Below are 17,500 nucleotides of genomic sequence, written 5' to 3'. Positions count from 1 at the left end.
TGCGGAGAGGAACCATTAGTTCGTTATTTTCGGGGAAATGGAGATCAGACTGAGTTGGCCCTCTTCGCCAGTCTCTTCTCTCTCTCTCTCATCTCTCTCTCTCTCCTCTCTCTTCTTCTCGGCTGCTTTGTTTACGTCGTCTCTCTCCTCCTCTCTCTCTCTCCTCTTTTTCTCGGCTGGCTTTTGTTACCGTCGTCTTCTTCTTCTTCTTCAGTAATTATGGTCACGTTTCGATGATGCCTTTTAAACGTCTTGTGATGTCATGTGATGTTTTGGTGATGTCATGTGATGTTTGCGATGATGTTATTTTTTTTTATATGCAAGATGACGTGTGATGTGTTATCCTTGATGTGAGATTAATGCATTTGCGCAGGCGAGGATGTTATGCTTCTGACTTAAGATATATTATTATTATTATTATTATTATTATTATTATTATTATTATTATTTCAAGAAGACTTTCCCGAAACATTCCTCTTCTTCTTCTTCTTCTTCTTCTTCTTCTTCTTCTTCTTCTTCTTCTTCTTCTTCTTCTTCTTATTATTATTATTATTATTATTATTATTATTATTATTATTATTATTATATTATTATTATCATTGAAAAAGAAGCCCACAAATTCACTGTGTGACGTGCTTACTACTAAGTATTTACATTTAATTTTACTCCACACTCGAGTACTTTCAGGCCCTATCTGTGGCTCATTTTGAAGGGATGTGTAGGTTATCAGCCTGGGTCAAGGCTCAGGCTGACAACCTACACAGTCTTTTGAAAATGGGCCACAGATAGGGCCTGAAAGTACTCGAGTGTGGAGTTAAATTAAATGTAAGTACTTAGTAGTAAACACATTTCACAGTGATTTTGTGGGTTTCTTTTTCAATCTTCAGAAGAAAACTGAAAGAAGATTATTATTATTATTATTATTATTATTATTATTATTATTATTATTATTATTATTATTATTATTATTATTATTAATCGACTTTCCAAAGGCTTCCCCACTAGAATTCCACCTATTATTGAGGAACACTGCCATTTTCGAGAGATATGAGGCAGCCTGAACGACCTTGGTCATTCCTACACACAGGTCAGATTCAGCGTCCATATTCCTTTGTGGTGGTGGGGGTTGGGGGTGGTGGGGGTTGGTGGAGATTATGTCCCCAAGGAGGATTAGGGGGAGGATTAGAGGGATTAGGCAGCACTGCAGAGCTGCATTCTACGCTGGGAATTATGAACTGGACTCATGTGTTTGCGTTTTAGCTTGCATGGAGTTCCTGCCTTTGAATGCAGTGCAAATACTTCGAAGGAATCGAAGGAAGCCTTTGGTAAGCTAAATGATGATGATAATAATATATAATAATAATGATAGTATATGAAGGTATGAGACCCTCTCTCAAACATGTTTTGTTACAGAGGATGACAGCATCAGTGGAATTGATTTTATATATGGTCTTTTCAATTCTTCTTATTTGATAGTAATAATAATAGTGATAATAATAAAGAAAGACAATCAAAGTAGTATGAGTCTTCCAATGGAGATACAAATCCACAGTTATGTAAATGTACAGTGATGCTCAAATCTCATGTGACATGACTCCTTAGGATTCCTTTCAAAATTCACTAACTGGCAACCTTGCATGCTCCATATTTATCTATTATTTCAATGCGCAAACGCGATTATTACATACAATAAGGTCATAATATGTTTCATAAGAGTGAAATCTGTCATATATTTAAAAAATGTAAGAAAATGTCACGTGTAGCCAAATTTCAGAAAAAACTCTCACGAAACATTTTCAAAACTTTCATTCACACATCGCTGAAGCATTTGACCAAAACGAAGTCGTCATCAAACCTCAGTTCAAAAGTTAAATAAAAAAATAAAAAAAAGTCATAACATTAAAAATGCTTTCAAAGCAAGTATAAAATTTGAAATAGTCCTATTTGATTGCTTTTACTCCTCAACGCTGAAAAAAATTTAAATAAGTATATGCAAAAGTAGAATGCTCCCACCGATATCAACGTGTGAGGGGAGCATGTGTGACTTATCATTAGTGTCGGTGCAACAACAACCAGCTGGTGTAACATAAGCAGGTCTAAATGAGTAGCGTCAATGAAATTGTTTTAAAAACATTTACTTTATATGTGCTAGAGGAATATTCGGATTTTCATACATAGTTATTTGTTACATTTCTTAAATATTTCAAAAATTATGGCATACTACCACATATTCGCCTATGCAGTTATTCTTTTGTCAAAGCATAGATATTGTTCCTAGGCCTAGGTGTTAGATTTCTTTACTTTACACTTAACAGTCACATTTCTCTATTAACAATTTCTGGCCAGAAAGCAAATGAGGTTATCTACACACTCTTACACTTCAAGTTACCTTATGAAAGAATAAATTATGCACCAAAAGCGAGCAGAAGGACTTTTAAGAAAATAATACTTTAAACCAATTAAAAAATAAGTGTTCCATATGCCTTGATATTAATACTTATGATATTTCGATTAATAGCCATTTTCTCCATAAAATCAAAATCATCATCATCTTTTATTCCACAAAAAACAGGTAATCTCTACAAATAAAAACAATAACAGATTACATTTCACAAGGCTTAGAATATTTTTCTAGGCCTTTAATAATTTTGCAACATACAGGCAAATTTAAACACGGCCTGAAACTTCAACATTCAAAGAAAACTGGTTGTAATTCCTATTCCTATTATATTCCTCAAAGAACAGGTAATCTCTACAAATAAATTCATTAGTAACATATTACATCTCAGAAGGCTTAGATTATTTTTTAGGCCTATAAAACATTTTGCAGCATACAGGCAGCTTAAACAAAGTCGAAAACTTCAACATTCAAAGAAAACCTGTTTTAATTCATATTCCTACTTTGAAAATATTGTTATGACTGTTGAGCTTATTAGGTCTACTGTCATAATGCTGCAGACGTAGTTATGTCGACCAGTCCGAAGAGTATGCTAAGTGTGTTTTCATTATCACACCGCACTATGAACTAAGCAACGTAAAAAAAATCAGTTCAAATCGCACAGATAACGAATTATAGCAATGCATAAAAGGGATCATATTTATCTAACCATAAGGAAAATAGGGATAGCTGCGAATTCGCAAACTTTTCGACATGCATGGCATTAGAAATAAAAAAGAAGAAAAAAAAAGTTTAACACTACTTGGCAACGTCATGTAGAGTCTGAGAATCTGGACGATACAAAAAGTATCATGTCGCATGAGATTTGAGCACCACTGTACATATGTTAAATTTAAAATTGGAAGCTATCCTTGCAGTTTTACATTTGATATAACATTTACATAAGTGTGTATTTATTTCTCCAATAATATATATATATATATATATATATATATATATATATATATATATATATTATATATTTATACATATATATATATAATTATATTATAATATATATATATATATATTAATCGCATGTATAATCGCTTTGTTTTGTATTTGTATAAATGAATATATATTTTCAGTCTTAAGTAGGTAACAACTCTCTCTCTCTCTCTCTCTCTCTCTCTCTCTCTCTCTCTCTCTCTCTCTCCTCTACACATTATTTTCACACAAAAAGTGCCACAGATTGTTAATTTCCCTATTTAAATATGTCTGGCGTCACAAGTCACAAAAACAGTGAATGAAGTCCTCTGTCCAAGTTTCCACAGAATATTTGAAAATATAAAAAAATCTTCAGTCGAGTTTATAATGAAGCAGAACTGCCGATAACTATACTCGTTTTTTTTCCATCTGTCCAGCCGCCTGTGGTGTTTGCGTATGGTAACACTGCGTCCGGGGCTTTAGATAGTCACATTGAGCTCACATTCAACAATAATAACAATATCCTATTTCGAATATTAACGGTGTAATTCGCATACAGTAAATTATTAAAACGCTTTTCAGTTGCAAATGTACACCCAAATATCCTTTTATTCACCTAAAATTTACACATAGCGTAACTATTTAAAGCCCGGGAAGCAGTGTTACCATGTGAAAACACCACAGGCCGATGGACAGATGAAAAAAAAAAAAAAAAAAAAAACAGAGTATAGAAACATATTTGTAGAAATCAAGAATTCAGGGACATATTTGATAACACAAAAAGTGAATGAACTTTTTGAAGAATTGTGTATAAATTTGTGCATTTGCAACCTCGAAATCTCAACAGTTCTCCTTGTATTGTTATGATTTATTTATATTTTACCTGTTTACCTATTTATTAATTTGTTCTTTTATTTTTTTTCTTTTTTAATAAGTGATCTGCTCTTCCTGTATTTTCCGTTGCCTTCTGTAACTTCTTTCAAGTGATCACTGTATTCTTAGGAAGCGTGATTTTCAAGTTAATGTTCCCTGTGGGTTTGTTTCATATGAATAGAGGTTCGTGTTCTGAATAATAATAATAATAATAATAATAATAATAATAATAATAATAATAATAATAATAACCTAGAAACGGCGCACATAGTAAGAAAAGTGATGGACTCCTAAGGAGGCAGGATGCAACCCGGAACCCCACGCTATATATACCACCCAGTCGAATTGGAGGACTGTGATAGAGCAATAAAAAAAAAAAGATAAAAAAAATAATAATAATAAGATTAGATTTTTATATAATTATTAATTACATAATTAAAAAGGTAGAGACAGCTACTACAAGTTACCAATCTTCCATATAACTATGGTTTTATCTTCCGAAAAATAATAATAAAATATAATAATAATAATAATAATAATAATATAATAATAATAATAATAATAACTCTTTGGAAGCTTGAATTTCCAGTCAATGTCCCCTGTGGCCGGCTTAATAATAATAATAATAATAATAATAATAATAATAATAATAATAATAATAACAACAAAGAAATATACATAATTACCAAGTGCATAATTAAAAGAATGGGAGCCAAATTCTGTATGTGAATACGAGTGAGTCCCAGGCAGGCGGGTGGGCCAACCACCCAGTTCCCCAAATTCGAGGAAATGGGGTCGTTTGGGACCCAAGGCCACCCAATCAATTGCCGGAATCACCCCGGATGGATTTTGGGTGATGAGGTGTGGGCGACTTCCGTGTCGAGGGGACGTATTGGGTCCTCCTTTGGTGCAACTTGGTTTTTGGGAGTTTCGTTGTTCACGGTGGTTATCTGTATTCCAGGTCTCTCTCTCTCTCTCTCTCTCCTCTCTCTCTCTCTCTCTCTCTCTCTCTCTCATCATATTAATTTTATTATTATTACATCCATCAAAATAAACGCCGTGTTAGAACAACTTGTATATTGCCTCTCTCTCTCTCTCTCTCTCATTCATCCACCATCGCCCCGCGTCTCTCTCCTTTCAAATTAGAAAAACTAAACAAGTTCAAATCTCCTGGCTCGGATGGGATTCATCCAAGAGAAATTTAGGAGTTAAAAGAGGAGACATTTCCTCACCTATATAAACTCTACAGAAAAACGGTAGAACAACGAAAGGCACCTAAAGGATGGAAACTAGGACAAGAAATAATGGGTGAAAATTAGAACTGAAGAGATACAACACTGTGGGAACTTCTTCACAAACAAGATATGTGACACATGGAATAAACTGCCACCAGAAGTGGTAAACAGCAACAGTGTGGAAGAGTTTAAAAGAAAGCTAGACAAAATCATTAGGACACTCTGAATGAACAATAAAACCTGCTCCTAGAGATAAATGAGCAAACGATGTCTCCTCGGATGGACTAACAAGTATCTGACACATCCTAATCCTTGTAACTCTCTCTCTCTCTCTCTCTCTCTCTCTCTCTCTCTCTCTCTCTCTCTCTCTCTCTCGTAGTAGCCATCTTGCTTGGTGAGACGTTCCCGCGCAAAGTCAGTTTAATCAACAGATATCACAAGTTTAACATACGTCTAGAATTTGAGAAATATCTAGAAGTGTTTGTGAACTATCGGTGATAAGATTAGTGTGAAAATAGTAGAATAAAGCGTCTTCTAAGTTAGTTTATCAAGTGAAATACTGTAAATCAGAACATGATGGCAGTAAGTTCCAACTGCGGGAAGAAATGGCGAAATTTAGCTTGCTTGGCAAATTCGCAATACGATGAGGTAGCAGGAAGGGAACTGGCATTTCTCATCTATGAGATCAGCAACAGTCCTAACCAAAAAGATACAAAAGCATTCATAGATATATTAGAAGGATATAATCCTTCAAACTGGAACAAATCAACTGAAAACATCTTGAAAATAATTGAAGACGTTCCAAATAAAATCCAAGTGGTCAAGAGACTCATAAAGAAAATATACATAAACCAACATATTCCAACAAAGAAAATGAATAAGGTGAACCTTGTGAATATCCTAATTGATGCATTACGAAAAAGAATGCCAAAAGCATGCAACTGTGTAAGGTGTGGTATAAGCATAGTTAATCCACAAAACCTAATCAGAAAATGTGCTGCATGCAACATTCCAACCCATCCACAGTGTGCTGAGGTAATGCAAGATATGAGAAAAGATACAAGAATATTTTGCTCAACATGTCTATCATGGATAGACAATGTTATTAAATCAAGATTGAATGTACAAATAGTTGAGGATGAAGAAGAGGAAGAGAAGAAGAAGAAGAAGAAGAAGAAGAGGAAAACGGAAGAGAAGTAAACAAAACTGAATGACAGAAAAAAATAAGGAAAAACAAAGAACAAGATAAAAGTATGTTGCAGAGATACTCATTGATACTACATATGAGGCAATAAGCAGCATACCTACAAAGAAAGAAAATAAAATACGATTATGACACACAAAAGAAAATCCCGAAGAGGCTCTACCCAGATCTACACAATGACGAGAAAGAGGAAAAAATAGACAAAAAAGAAAAAGTCTGCAACCTTTTGAAAAGAGGGAATTACAGATTTGGAGAAAGATGTTGCTACAAACATCCTAAGGTATGTCACAACTATGAAATATATGGTAAATGTGCATACCTAGATGGCTATGGGGATGATTGCAGAGACCTGCATCCAAATATATGCAAAAACCTAAAGAAGGAAAAGGATGTAAGTTCGACAAAAAATAAATATATGCACCTGTAGCCATGAATCATAATCAAATAAATAACCAATCAAGTAATAAAATCCAAAATAAGAAAGAAACAAATAAAGAGAGAAATAAAGAATATCAGGTAAAAGAAAAAAGCAAGCCACCAACGAGATATGCAGAGGTGTCAGCAAAAAATTTCAAAGCATCAGCTCCAAGATTCTACTCAAGAGATAATAACTGTAATTATTATGCAAGAGGAAATTGCAGATACGGAGAAAATTGCAGATTCAGACACAAAATGAATAATTATGATGAAGGAAGATTAAATATTATGGAAAAGTTTGGATTTTTTAGTCAGAATTTCTGGAAATGAAAAAAAGAACAACATACCAGAACAGGAAAGAGACATGGGAAAATCTTTATTATTACCAATATTAAATGAAGGAGAAAACACGCAAACCATCATAGTGATGAATGCGTAGTAACACAAAAAGAAAAATAGAATACTTAGAGGAACTAACCCAAATTGAAAAGAAAATAGATATAATGAATATAAGTGAAACCTGGTATTCCCAAGAGACTGGGAATGATGATAAAATAAAAGGGTTCCAAACTTATAGATCAGATAGAAAAATAGGAATCAAGGGGGAACCGCAATATGGGAAAGACAAAAAACAAGGAAAAATAAAAATATGAGGAATATAGTAACTCAGAATGTGAACTAATAGCAGTAGAATTTGAATCTGAAAAATTAATGAACATAGTAATATATAGACCTCCTAATACTAAAGAGTTTGACTTAATAATAGAAAAATTGGATGATATATGTAGAAATCACAAGGACTGGACTATTCTCCTATCTGGAGACCTCAACTTTCCTTTCGTAGAATGGAAAGAACGAATAGGAGATTGTGGTTGTACTTATACATATAAAAAAAGAGAGTAATAGTAGTGCAGAAGATAAGAGGCAATTCGAAAAGCTATTAGATATGCTACTAGAATACAACATTCAACAAATAAATCACCTGCCAACAAGAAAGGAAAATACTTTAGACCTAGTATTTGTGAACGAGATGAATTAAGTTAAAGAAATAATAGTTTATAATGCGAATATTTCAGACCATAATGTCATAGAATTAACAGTCCATTCCAAAGCAAGTGAAAACAGAGATAAGCAAGAAATGAAAAAGTGGGAAAGATATGGAAAATACAACTTATACAGTAAAATAAAATATAAAATGGTCAGAAAAAATAAATGAAGAATTAAACAAAGATTGGGATAACATTTTCGTAAGTGATGACATAAGGGTAAATACGGAGATATTATATAAAATATTAGAGAAAATAGTGGATAAATATATACCGAAGAAGAAAAGTAAACATCAGTCATGCATACCAAGAGACAGAAGGATCTTGTTCCAGAAAATCAGAAAGTGGAAAAAGGTCTTGCAAAAGAAAAAAATGCATGGAAATTATAGACTAAAAAGTAAGATAGAAATGCAGAACAAAAAAAGATTATACAATCAAAAGAAAATGAAAAATGGGAATTGGAAAGAAAAACCCTAATAAATATCAAGCAAACCCCAAACTATTATACACATACGCGAAAAAGATGAATAAAAGAAGAATAGAAATTGGCCCTCTAAGATTTGAAGGGATATTAACGAATGAAAAAAAGGAAATTTGCAACATATTGGCAGAACGATATAAGAGAGAATTCACCCCTAGAATAGATAATGAAGATAATGATATAGAAGTAAGGGATGAAAATAGTGAATATTTAGCTGACATAGATATTAATGAAGCTGATATTGTGCAGGCTATTAATGAAATTAAAAATGGAGCTGCAGCAGGGCCTGATGGAGTTTCCTGCTATTTTGTTAAAGAAGGGGTAGGTTCATTCTATCGCAAAGCCACTTGCAATATTATTAAGACAAAGTGTAGATACATGCAAGATTTATGATGAAGCACATTAGGCATATATTACCCCTACTTTCAAAAGTGGATCAAGACTAGGCTAGTATTATAGGCCTTTGAGTCTAACAATCACATATTATGAAAGTGTATGAAAGGGTAATGAAGAAAAATATTATGAAACTTTAATAAAAAATAATTTTGTTTAATATGGGACAACATGTTTTCGTACCCGGAAAAAATACACAAACCCAACTGTTAGTCCACCGTGAGAACATATTCTAAATATGAAAAGCGAAATGAAACAGATGTGGTTTATCTAGACTTTGCAAAAGCTTTTGACAAGGTAGACCATAATATATTAGCGAAGAAAATTAGAAAACACAATATCGTGGATAAAGTAGGAAGATGGTTAAAAGAATTTTTACACAACAGAAAACAGATAGTTATTGCAAACGATGAGAAATCGGATGAAGCCAAGGTCATATCCGGTGTTAGCTGCAATACTGTTTGTTATTATGATTGAAGACATGTTAAGGATTCGGTAGTGAGTAGTTTCGCTGATGACACAAGAATAAGTAGAGAAATTACATGTGATGAAGATAGGAACGCTCTACAAAGAGACCTTAACAAAGTATATGATTGGGCAGAGGTAAATAGGATGGTATTTAACTCTGATAAATTTGAATCAATAAATTATGGAGACAGAGAAGGAAAACTATATGCATATAGGGGACCTAATAATGAGACAATCACAAATAAGGAAGCAGTTAAAGACCTTGGTGTGATATTGAATAGGAACATGTTATGCAATGATCAAATAGCAATTCTTTTTGCAAAATGTAAAGCAAAAATGGGAATGTTGTTACGGCACTTCAAAACAGAAAAGCTGACACATGATTATGCTTTATAAAACATATGTTCGTAGTCCACTTGAATATTGCAATATGATATGGTACCCACACTATCAAAAGGATATTGCACAAATAGAGAGTGTACAAAGGTCCTTTACAGCTAGAATAGAAGTTAAGGACCTTGACTACTGGGAAAGACTACAAATCCTTAAATTATATAGTCTAGAAAGGATAAGAGAACGCTACATGATAATTCATGGCATGGAAACAGATAGAAGGAATAGCAGAAAAACATCATGGAACTAAAAATATCAAAGAAAAAGGGCAAGCAGAGGTAGATTAATAGTGCCCAAAACTATACCAGGAAAAATAAGGAAAGCACACAGGACATTAATCCACTACGCACCAGCATCGATAATGACAGCGTCTATTCAATGCGTTGCCAGCTCATCTGAGGAATATATCAGGAGTGAGCGTAGATGTGTTTAAGAATAAGCTCGACAAATATCTAAACTGCATCCCAGACCATCCAAGATTGGAAGATGCAAAATATACCGGAAGATGTGCTAGCAACTCTCTGGTAGACATTAGAGGTGCCTCACACTGAGGGACCTGGGGCAACCCGAACAACATGTAAGGTCTGTAAGGTAAGGTAAGGTCTCTCTCTCTCTCTCTCTCTCTCTCTCTCTCTTGTAGAGCAATATTTCTCTCATAAGCGCATCATCAGAACACCTTTCATCGAAACGGTAGCGAGTGGCTCCCTAATTAGAAAGTAATTAAACCCCCTCCCCCTCCCCTTCCCTGGCCTCTCCCCCTCCCCTTCCCTGCCCCCTCCCCTTCCCTGCCCCCTCCCCCTCCCCCCCCTCTCTTCGTCGTAATTGTAAGGAGAACATCGATTCCAGTTGATGCTACAAAAAAAAAAAAAAAAGACACAGGGGGTGGGGGGGTGGGGGATGGATTTCGGGCTCCTGTGTATGATCATGATGTATGAGAGAGAAAGAAAACGATTTTATATTGATATATTTTTCAACCGATCGTTTTTATGCTGATTTTCTAATCGAACGTTTTTTTAACAGATTTTTTCAACCAACGTTTTTTTTCACGGATTTTTTTAATCGACCTTTTTTAAAGGATGTTCTAATCGACTTTCTTTTAACGGAATTTTTTTAACCGACCTTTTTTTTCACGGATTTTTTTAACCGACTTTTTATCGAATTGTTTTACCGACCTTTTATCAATAGGTTTTTTAACCGACTTTTTTTTTATCAGATTGATTTTATCCCATTTTTTTAAACATCTTTTTTAACTGACATATTTGTAAGTGACCTTATTAACAGACCTTTTTATAACTGATTTCTTTTTAGCCGACATTTTATTTATTCAACTTTATTTTAACCTACCTTTGATTTTTTTTCAACCTTTCTTTAACCGATCTTTTAGTTTATTAACCTTTTTTAACCGACCTTTTTAACATCCAACTTATTTTAACAGAGATTTTTTTTCAGAGACCTTTTTTTTAAGAGATTTTTGAACCAACCTTTGTTAAGTGACCTTTTTTAACTGACCTGTTTTTAACCGACCTTCTTTAACTAACCCTTTCTTAACAGACCTTTTATTAAACCGATCTCTTTTTAACCAATTATTTTGAATTGGATTTTTTTTAGAATCTTTTAACAAACTTTTTTTTTTAACCTACTTTTTTAACCAACATTTTTTACCATCCTCTGTATAGCCAATATTTTTTTAATCGACTTTTTTTTTTATCTGACCTTTTTTTTAACTATCCTTTTTATTTAACCGCCTTCATTTTAAGTGACCTTGATAAGCGTCCTTCCCTTCCTTGGCATCTTGTAAGCTTCATAACAATTCACAACGTGCCCACATGGGCGGTATGGGCATCACTATCATCGTGTTGGTGTCATGAGGAGGAAATAAAAATAGTGCCCTTGGCACACCTTAAGGGGGTTCTATTTCCTACTTCGGTTTTCGGTCACTACAGTTTTTTTTTCTTACCGTAGGTTTTTCCTTACTACAGTTTTTTCCTTTCTACATTTGTTTTCTACGGCAGTTTTTTCCTTACCACAGGTTTTTTCCTACTATTTTTTTTTCATTACCACTGGTTTTTCCCTACTACAGTTTTTTCCTTACTAGTTTTTTTTTTTCTACTACAGTTTTTTTTCTACTACAGTTTTTTTCTATTACAGTTTTTTTTACTATTACAGTTTTTTCCTTACTGCAGTTTTTTCCTACTACTGTTTTTTCCTTACTACAGTTTTTCCCTACTACAGTTTTTTCCTTACTACAGTTTTTTTCCTACAACAGTTTTTTTCCTACTACAGTTTTATTCCATTCTACAGTTTTTTTCTTACTACAGTTTTTTCCTTACTGCAGTTTTTTCCTACTTTTTCCCTACTACAGTTTTTTCCTTACTACAGTTTTTTCCTTACTATAGTTTTTCCTTACTACAGATTTTTCCCTATTCAGATTTTTTTCCCTACTACGGTCTTTTCCCTAGCACACATTTTTCCCTACTACAATTTTTTTTCCTACTATAGTTTTTTTTTGTAAACTTACTAATGCCATTTGAGTTTTTTAATTTCAATAGTTTTGTTAATTTTAGAAGCTGAATCTTAAAAAAAAAATGTGAGGTTTTAGTATTTTGAATTGCAACCCTTGAAATAATAATAATAATAATAATAGTGATACTACTACTACTACTACTACTACTACTACTACTACTACTACTACTACTACTAATAATAATAATAATAATAATAATAATGATAATAATAATAATAATAATATAATTATTATTATTATTATTATTATTATTATTATTATTATTATTATTATTATTATTATTGTTATTATTATTAGATAGATTCAGGAAATAAAAGAGGGAAGAGCTGTTTTGGGAGTATGAAAGGTTCTCAAGAGTGTTGTGGGTGGAGGACTGTGGGGTTGGCGGGGGGGCTTAGGGAATGACGGCCACAGGTGCGTAAAGAGGAATTAGGAAAGTTAAAGAAGAATTGGAAGTGGAGATAATGATGCGAAGGGTTTAGTAAATAGAAAAAAATGAGTTTTTTTTCTCGTTTTTTTTGTTTTTTTTTTCTTTTGAAGCACAGTGACTGATGTTTGACAGCAGACACAGAAGGAGAAGAGAGAGAGAGAGAGAGAGAGAGAGAGAGAGAGAGAGAGAGAGAGAGAGAGAGGAAGAAATGCGATAATAAAGAGCCAAAAGCAGGTAATAACATATATAGTACATGAAATTATGTTATTGCAAAGTTTCATTGAAATCACTTTTGTCAGAGAAGATATATATATATATATATATATATATATATATATATATATATATATATATAAAAGAGATTCGATGTTAATTCGTGTACATGATATGAATAAAAAGAAAAGGAATTTGAAATAAGTGATAAATATGAATTAGCACTGAGAAGTAGAGGCAAGTTTAAAGGATAATGCATTTTAATCATAATGCATCATAAGTAAGTGAATTCAATTTATAGGAGAATTAAATCAGGGAATTAACATATAACATTTTCTACACTCCGGGGAACAAAACAGATTTCGTTCCAAAATCAAGATGAAAGTTAAAATGGAAAAACCTTTCGCTTTCTCACTCAAAGTCAAGTTGAAAATGCAAATAAAAAAACTCTACAGTTTGTCACTCGAGGGAACAAAGTAGTGAGAGTGAATTCCAGAGTCAAGTTGTACGTGAAAATGAAAACAGAAAAATTTCAGACTTTCTCACTCAAGGGAACAAAGGAGAGAGAGAGAGAGAGAGAGAGAGAGAGAGAGAGAGAGAGAGAGAGAGAGAGAGAGAATTCCAAAGTCAAAATGTAAATGAAAATTTAAAAGAAAAATTTTATACTGATTAAATTTGGGAAGAGGAGTTGTGGCTTGTCGGGTGCGGGTAATGCATAACCTCGTCAAAAGTTTGTATAGAACGTTTTGCATGTTTATGACTTTTTTTCCCTCAATTTTTTGTTCATAATTGCTGAGGTAATTGGGACCTCATTTGTATCAACAGGAAGTCTGAAATCATTTTTTGAATAATTTTTTTTTATAATACTTTTCCGGATACTTTTTCTGGCGCTGTATTATCAGGTCTGAATGTTTTTTTTTTTTTTTTTTTTTGTTTTTTTTTTTTTTTTTTTTTTTTTTTTTTTTTTGTATGCGAGAGATAATGAGAGTTTTGGAAGTTGTCTAGAATCAGGATCTCACAATAACGTTTTCGTTCAGGTGTGTTTAGACTAAATACATATTCCTGTAAGTGTTGTTTTCATATTCAAGAAATAAATAAATATCTTCGTATATCGATATAGATTTTGATATATGTATGTATGTATGTATCTATCTATCTATCTATATATATATATATGTATATATATATATAAATATATATATATATATATACATAAATATATATATATGTATAATATATATATATATATATATATATATATATATATATATATAAACGCCTAAATATAGAAAGTAAGTAATATATTTCAGAGACTGGTGCCTCCTCTTCAGAGGTAGTGGATGAAGAAAGGTACAGAAAAGGATCTCTTGGTATAAATACCACCTGAAATATAGTACTTACTTTCATTATTATGGCGTTTGTATGGGCTCCTTTTATCTAGATAAATAAAAATGTAAATGTTCGTTTGTTCAATATCTTAAATCTCCGAAAGTTCTTCACTGATTACTTTGAAATTATAATGGGGATTTCATCCTACCTCCCCCCCCCCCCCCCCCCCCCGCCCCCCCCCCCCCCCCCCCCCCCCCCCCCCTCCGAAGGGGTGTGGGGGTGAGAAGGGATTCCCTGAAACGGAGCTGGTTTCTGCCCGTGAAATGGGGGGGTGGTTATTGCTCATAGACTTAGTTACTTTATAAATTTATCATACATAATTTATGTTTACTATGACTTCCCAATGAGAGGGAAAGGAGTGGAGAGAGAGTAGACGGGGTGTTAGGGAGAAGAAAGGGGATAAAAGACAGTGTGTGTGTGTGTGTGTGAGAGAGAGAGAGAGAGAGAGAGAGAGAGAGAGTTGGTATTAGTGAGAAGAAAGAGGGAAAGAGACAGTGATTGTGGAGAGAGAAAGAGAGAGTAAGAGAAAGGAGTGAGAGAGAGAGACCTTCCTTACCTTACAGACCTTACATCTTGTTCGGGTTGCCCCAGGTCCCTCAGTGTGAGGCACCTCTAATGTCTACCAGAGAGTTGCTAGTACATCTTCCGGTATATTTTGCGTCTTCCAATCTTGGATGGTCTGGGATGCAGCTTAGATATTTGTCGAGCTTATTCTTAAACACATCTACGCTCACTCCTGATATTCCTCAGATGAGCTGGCAACGCATTGAATAGACGCTGCATTATCGATGCTGGTGCGTAGTGGATTAATGTCCTGTGTGCTTTCTTTATTTTTCCTGGTATAGTTTTGGGTACTATTAATCTACCTCTGCTTGCTCTTTCTGAAAATTTTAGCTCCTTGATGTTTTCGCCCCGGCTATTTCCTTCTATCTGTTTCCATGCCTGAATTATCATGTACGTTCTCTTCTCTCCTTTCTAGACTATATAATTGTTTTAAGGATTGTAGTCTTCCCAGTAGTCAAGGTCCTTAAACTTCTTCTATTCTAGCTGTAAAGGACCTTTGTACACTCTCTATTTGTGCAATATCCTTTTGATAGTGTGGGTACCATATCATATTGCAATATTCAAGTGGAGTACGAACATATGTTTTATACAGCATAATCATATGTTCAGCTTTTCTGGTTTTGAAGTGCTGTAACAACATTCCCATTTTTGCTTTACATTTTGCCAATAGAATTGCTATTTGATCATTGCATAACATGTTCCTATTCATCATCACACCAAGGTCTTTAACTGCTTCCTTACTTGTGATTGTCTCATTATTAGGTCCCCCTATATGCTTATAGCTTCCTTCTCTGTCTCCATAATTTATTGATTCAAATTTATCAGAGTTAAATACCATCCTATATACCTCTGCCCAATCATACTTTGTTAAGGTCTGTTTGTGGCACGTTTCCTATCTTCATCACAAGTAATTTCTCTACTTACTGCTTGTGTCATCGGCGAACTACTCACTACCGAGTCCTTAACATTACTGTCTATGTCTGCAATCATAATAACAAACAGTAATGCAGCTAACACCGTACCTTGTGGCACACCGGATATTACCTTAGCTTCATCCGATTTCTCATCGTTTGCAATACTATGTGTTTTTCTGTTGTGTAAAAATTCTTTAACCATCTTCCTACTTTATCCATTATATTATGTTTTCTAATTTTCTCGCTAATATATTATGGTCTACCTTGTCAAAGATTTTGCAAAGTCTAGATAAACCACATCTGTTTCATTTCCACTTTTCATATTTTTGTAAATGTTCTCCACGGTAGACTAACCAAGTTTTGGTTTGTGTACTTTTTTCCGGGTACTAGACCATGTTGTCCTATATTAAAAATTATTTTTTTATTAAAGTGTTTTATAATATTTTTCTTCATTACCCTTTCATACACTTTCATAATATGTGATGTTAGACTCACGGGCCTATAATTACTTGCCTCCTGTCTTGATCCACTTTTGAAAGTAGGGGTAATATATGCTAATTTGTGCTTTTCATAAATCTTGCCTGTATCTACACTTTGTCTTAATAATATTGCAAGTGGCTTTGCGATAGAATGAACTACTTTCTTTAACAAAATAGCAGGACACCATCAGGCCATGCAGCAGCTCCATTTTTAATTTCATTAATAGCCTGCACAATATCAGCTTCATTAATATCTATGTCAGCTAAACTATTCACTATTTTCGTCCCTTACTTCTATATCATTATCTTCATTATCAATTCTAAGGGTGAGAGAGAGTAGAGGGGATATTAGATAGGAGAAAGATGGAAAAAGTGAGTGAGAGAGAGAGAGAGAGAGACAGACAGACAGACAGACAGAGAAGAGCAGTTGTTTGGGAGGAGGAGAGAGAGAGAGAGAGTCTCCTTTCTTTCTTTTCCATTTAACCAGACTGAGCCACAGCAACGTGTGGCCGGGTACAGCTAGTTATATATATATATATATATATATATATATATATATATATAATATATATATATATATGTGTGTGTGTGTGTGTGTGTTTATATATATGTATATATCACACATGCACAAAGTAAAGTATTCCCACCAGGAAATTGAAAGGTCGGTGAGCAAGATCTTTCATCTTGACTCGGAGGAAATTTTAAGCAAACTCAGGTGACCTTGATCTCTGTTTATATTTTATACCAAGTTGACATTCCCCTGACAGAAGTTTTACATATGTGAAAGTGAATGTGTGTGTGATTGTAGGCGAACTATCTTATTGTCACTAATGAAATAAACTCTCATAAAGTAAACCACATAGCGAGGTAGTGCCGTCAGTGCACCTCATGCGGTGAATTGTAGGCATTACTTGAGCTTCTTTGCAGCGTGCCATGGGGCCCTAGCTGCAATCCCTTTCCTTCCTTTTACTGTACCTCCTTCCATATTCTCCTCCTTCCATCTTACTTTCCACCCTCTCCTAACAATTAATTCATAGTGCAACTGTGAGTTTTCAAACCTGTTATAGTCAATTTCTGTTTCAGCGTTGAATGGCATCATAGATCCCAGTGCTT

General features: G+C 33.8%; 2 protein-coding genes across 2 annotated transcripts in view; one reads left to right on the top strand and one right to left on the bottom strand.

The window, feature by feature from the left end:
- Window positions 1–5,858, bottom strand: part of LOC135202795 (RNA-binding protein 25-like) — a 9,809-nt gene extending 3,951 nt beyond the window's left edge. The window contains 2 exon segments of the mRNA XM_064232255.1: window positions 3,544–3,595; window positions 5,792–5,858. Coding sequence (XP_064088325.1) covers window positions 3,544–3,595; window positions 5,792–5,858 — 119 coding nt within the window.
- The window catches only part of LOC135203032 (uncharacterized), a 339,686-nt gene that overhangs the window by 140,336 nt on the left and 181,850 nt on the right, over window positions 1–17,500 (top strand). The window lies entirely within an intron of this gene.

Source organism: Macrobrachium nipponense, chromosome 33 (assembly GCF_015104395.2).
Source record: "Macrobrachium nipponense isolate FS-2020 chromosome 33, ASM1510439v2, whole genome shotgun sequence".
In the NCBI taxonomy this organism is placed as follows: Eukaryota; Metazoa; Arthropoda; class Malacostraca; order Decapoda; family Palaemonidae; genus Macrobrachium; species Macrobrachium nipponense.
The sequence above is the reverse complement of the archived record's forward strand: the minus strand, read 5'-3'. Positions and strand labels throughout refer to the sequence as shown.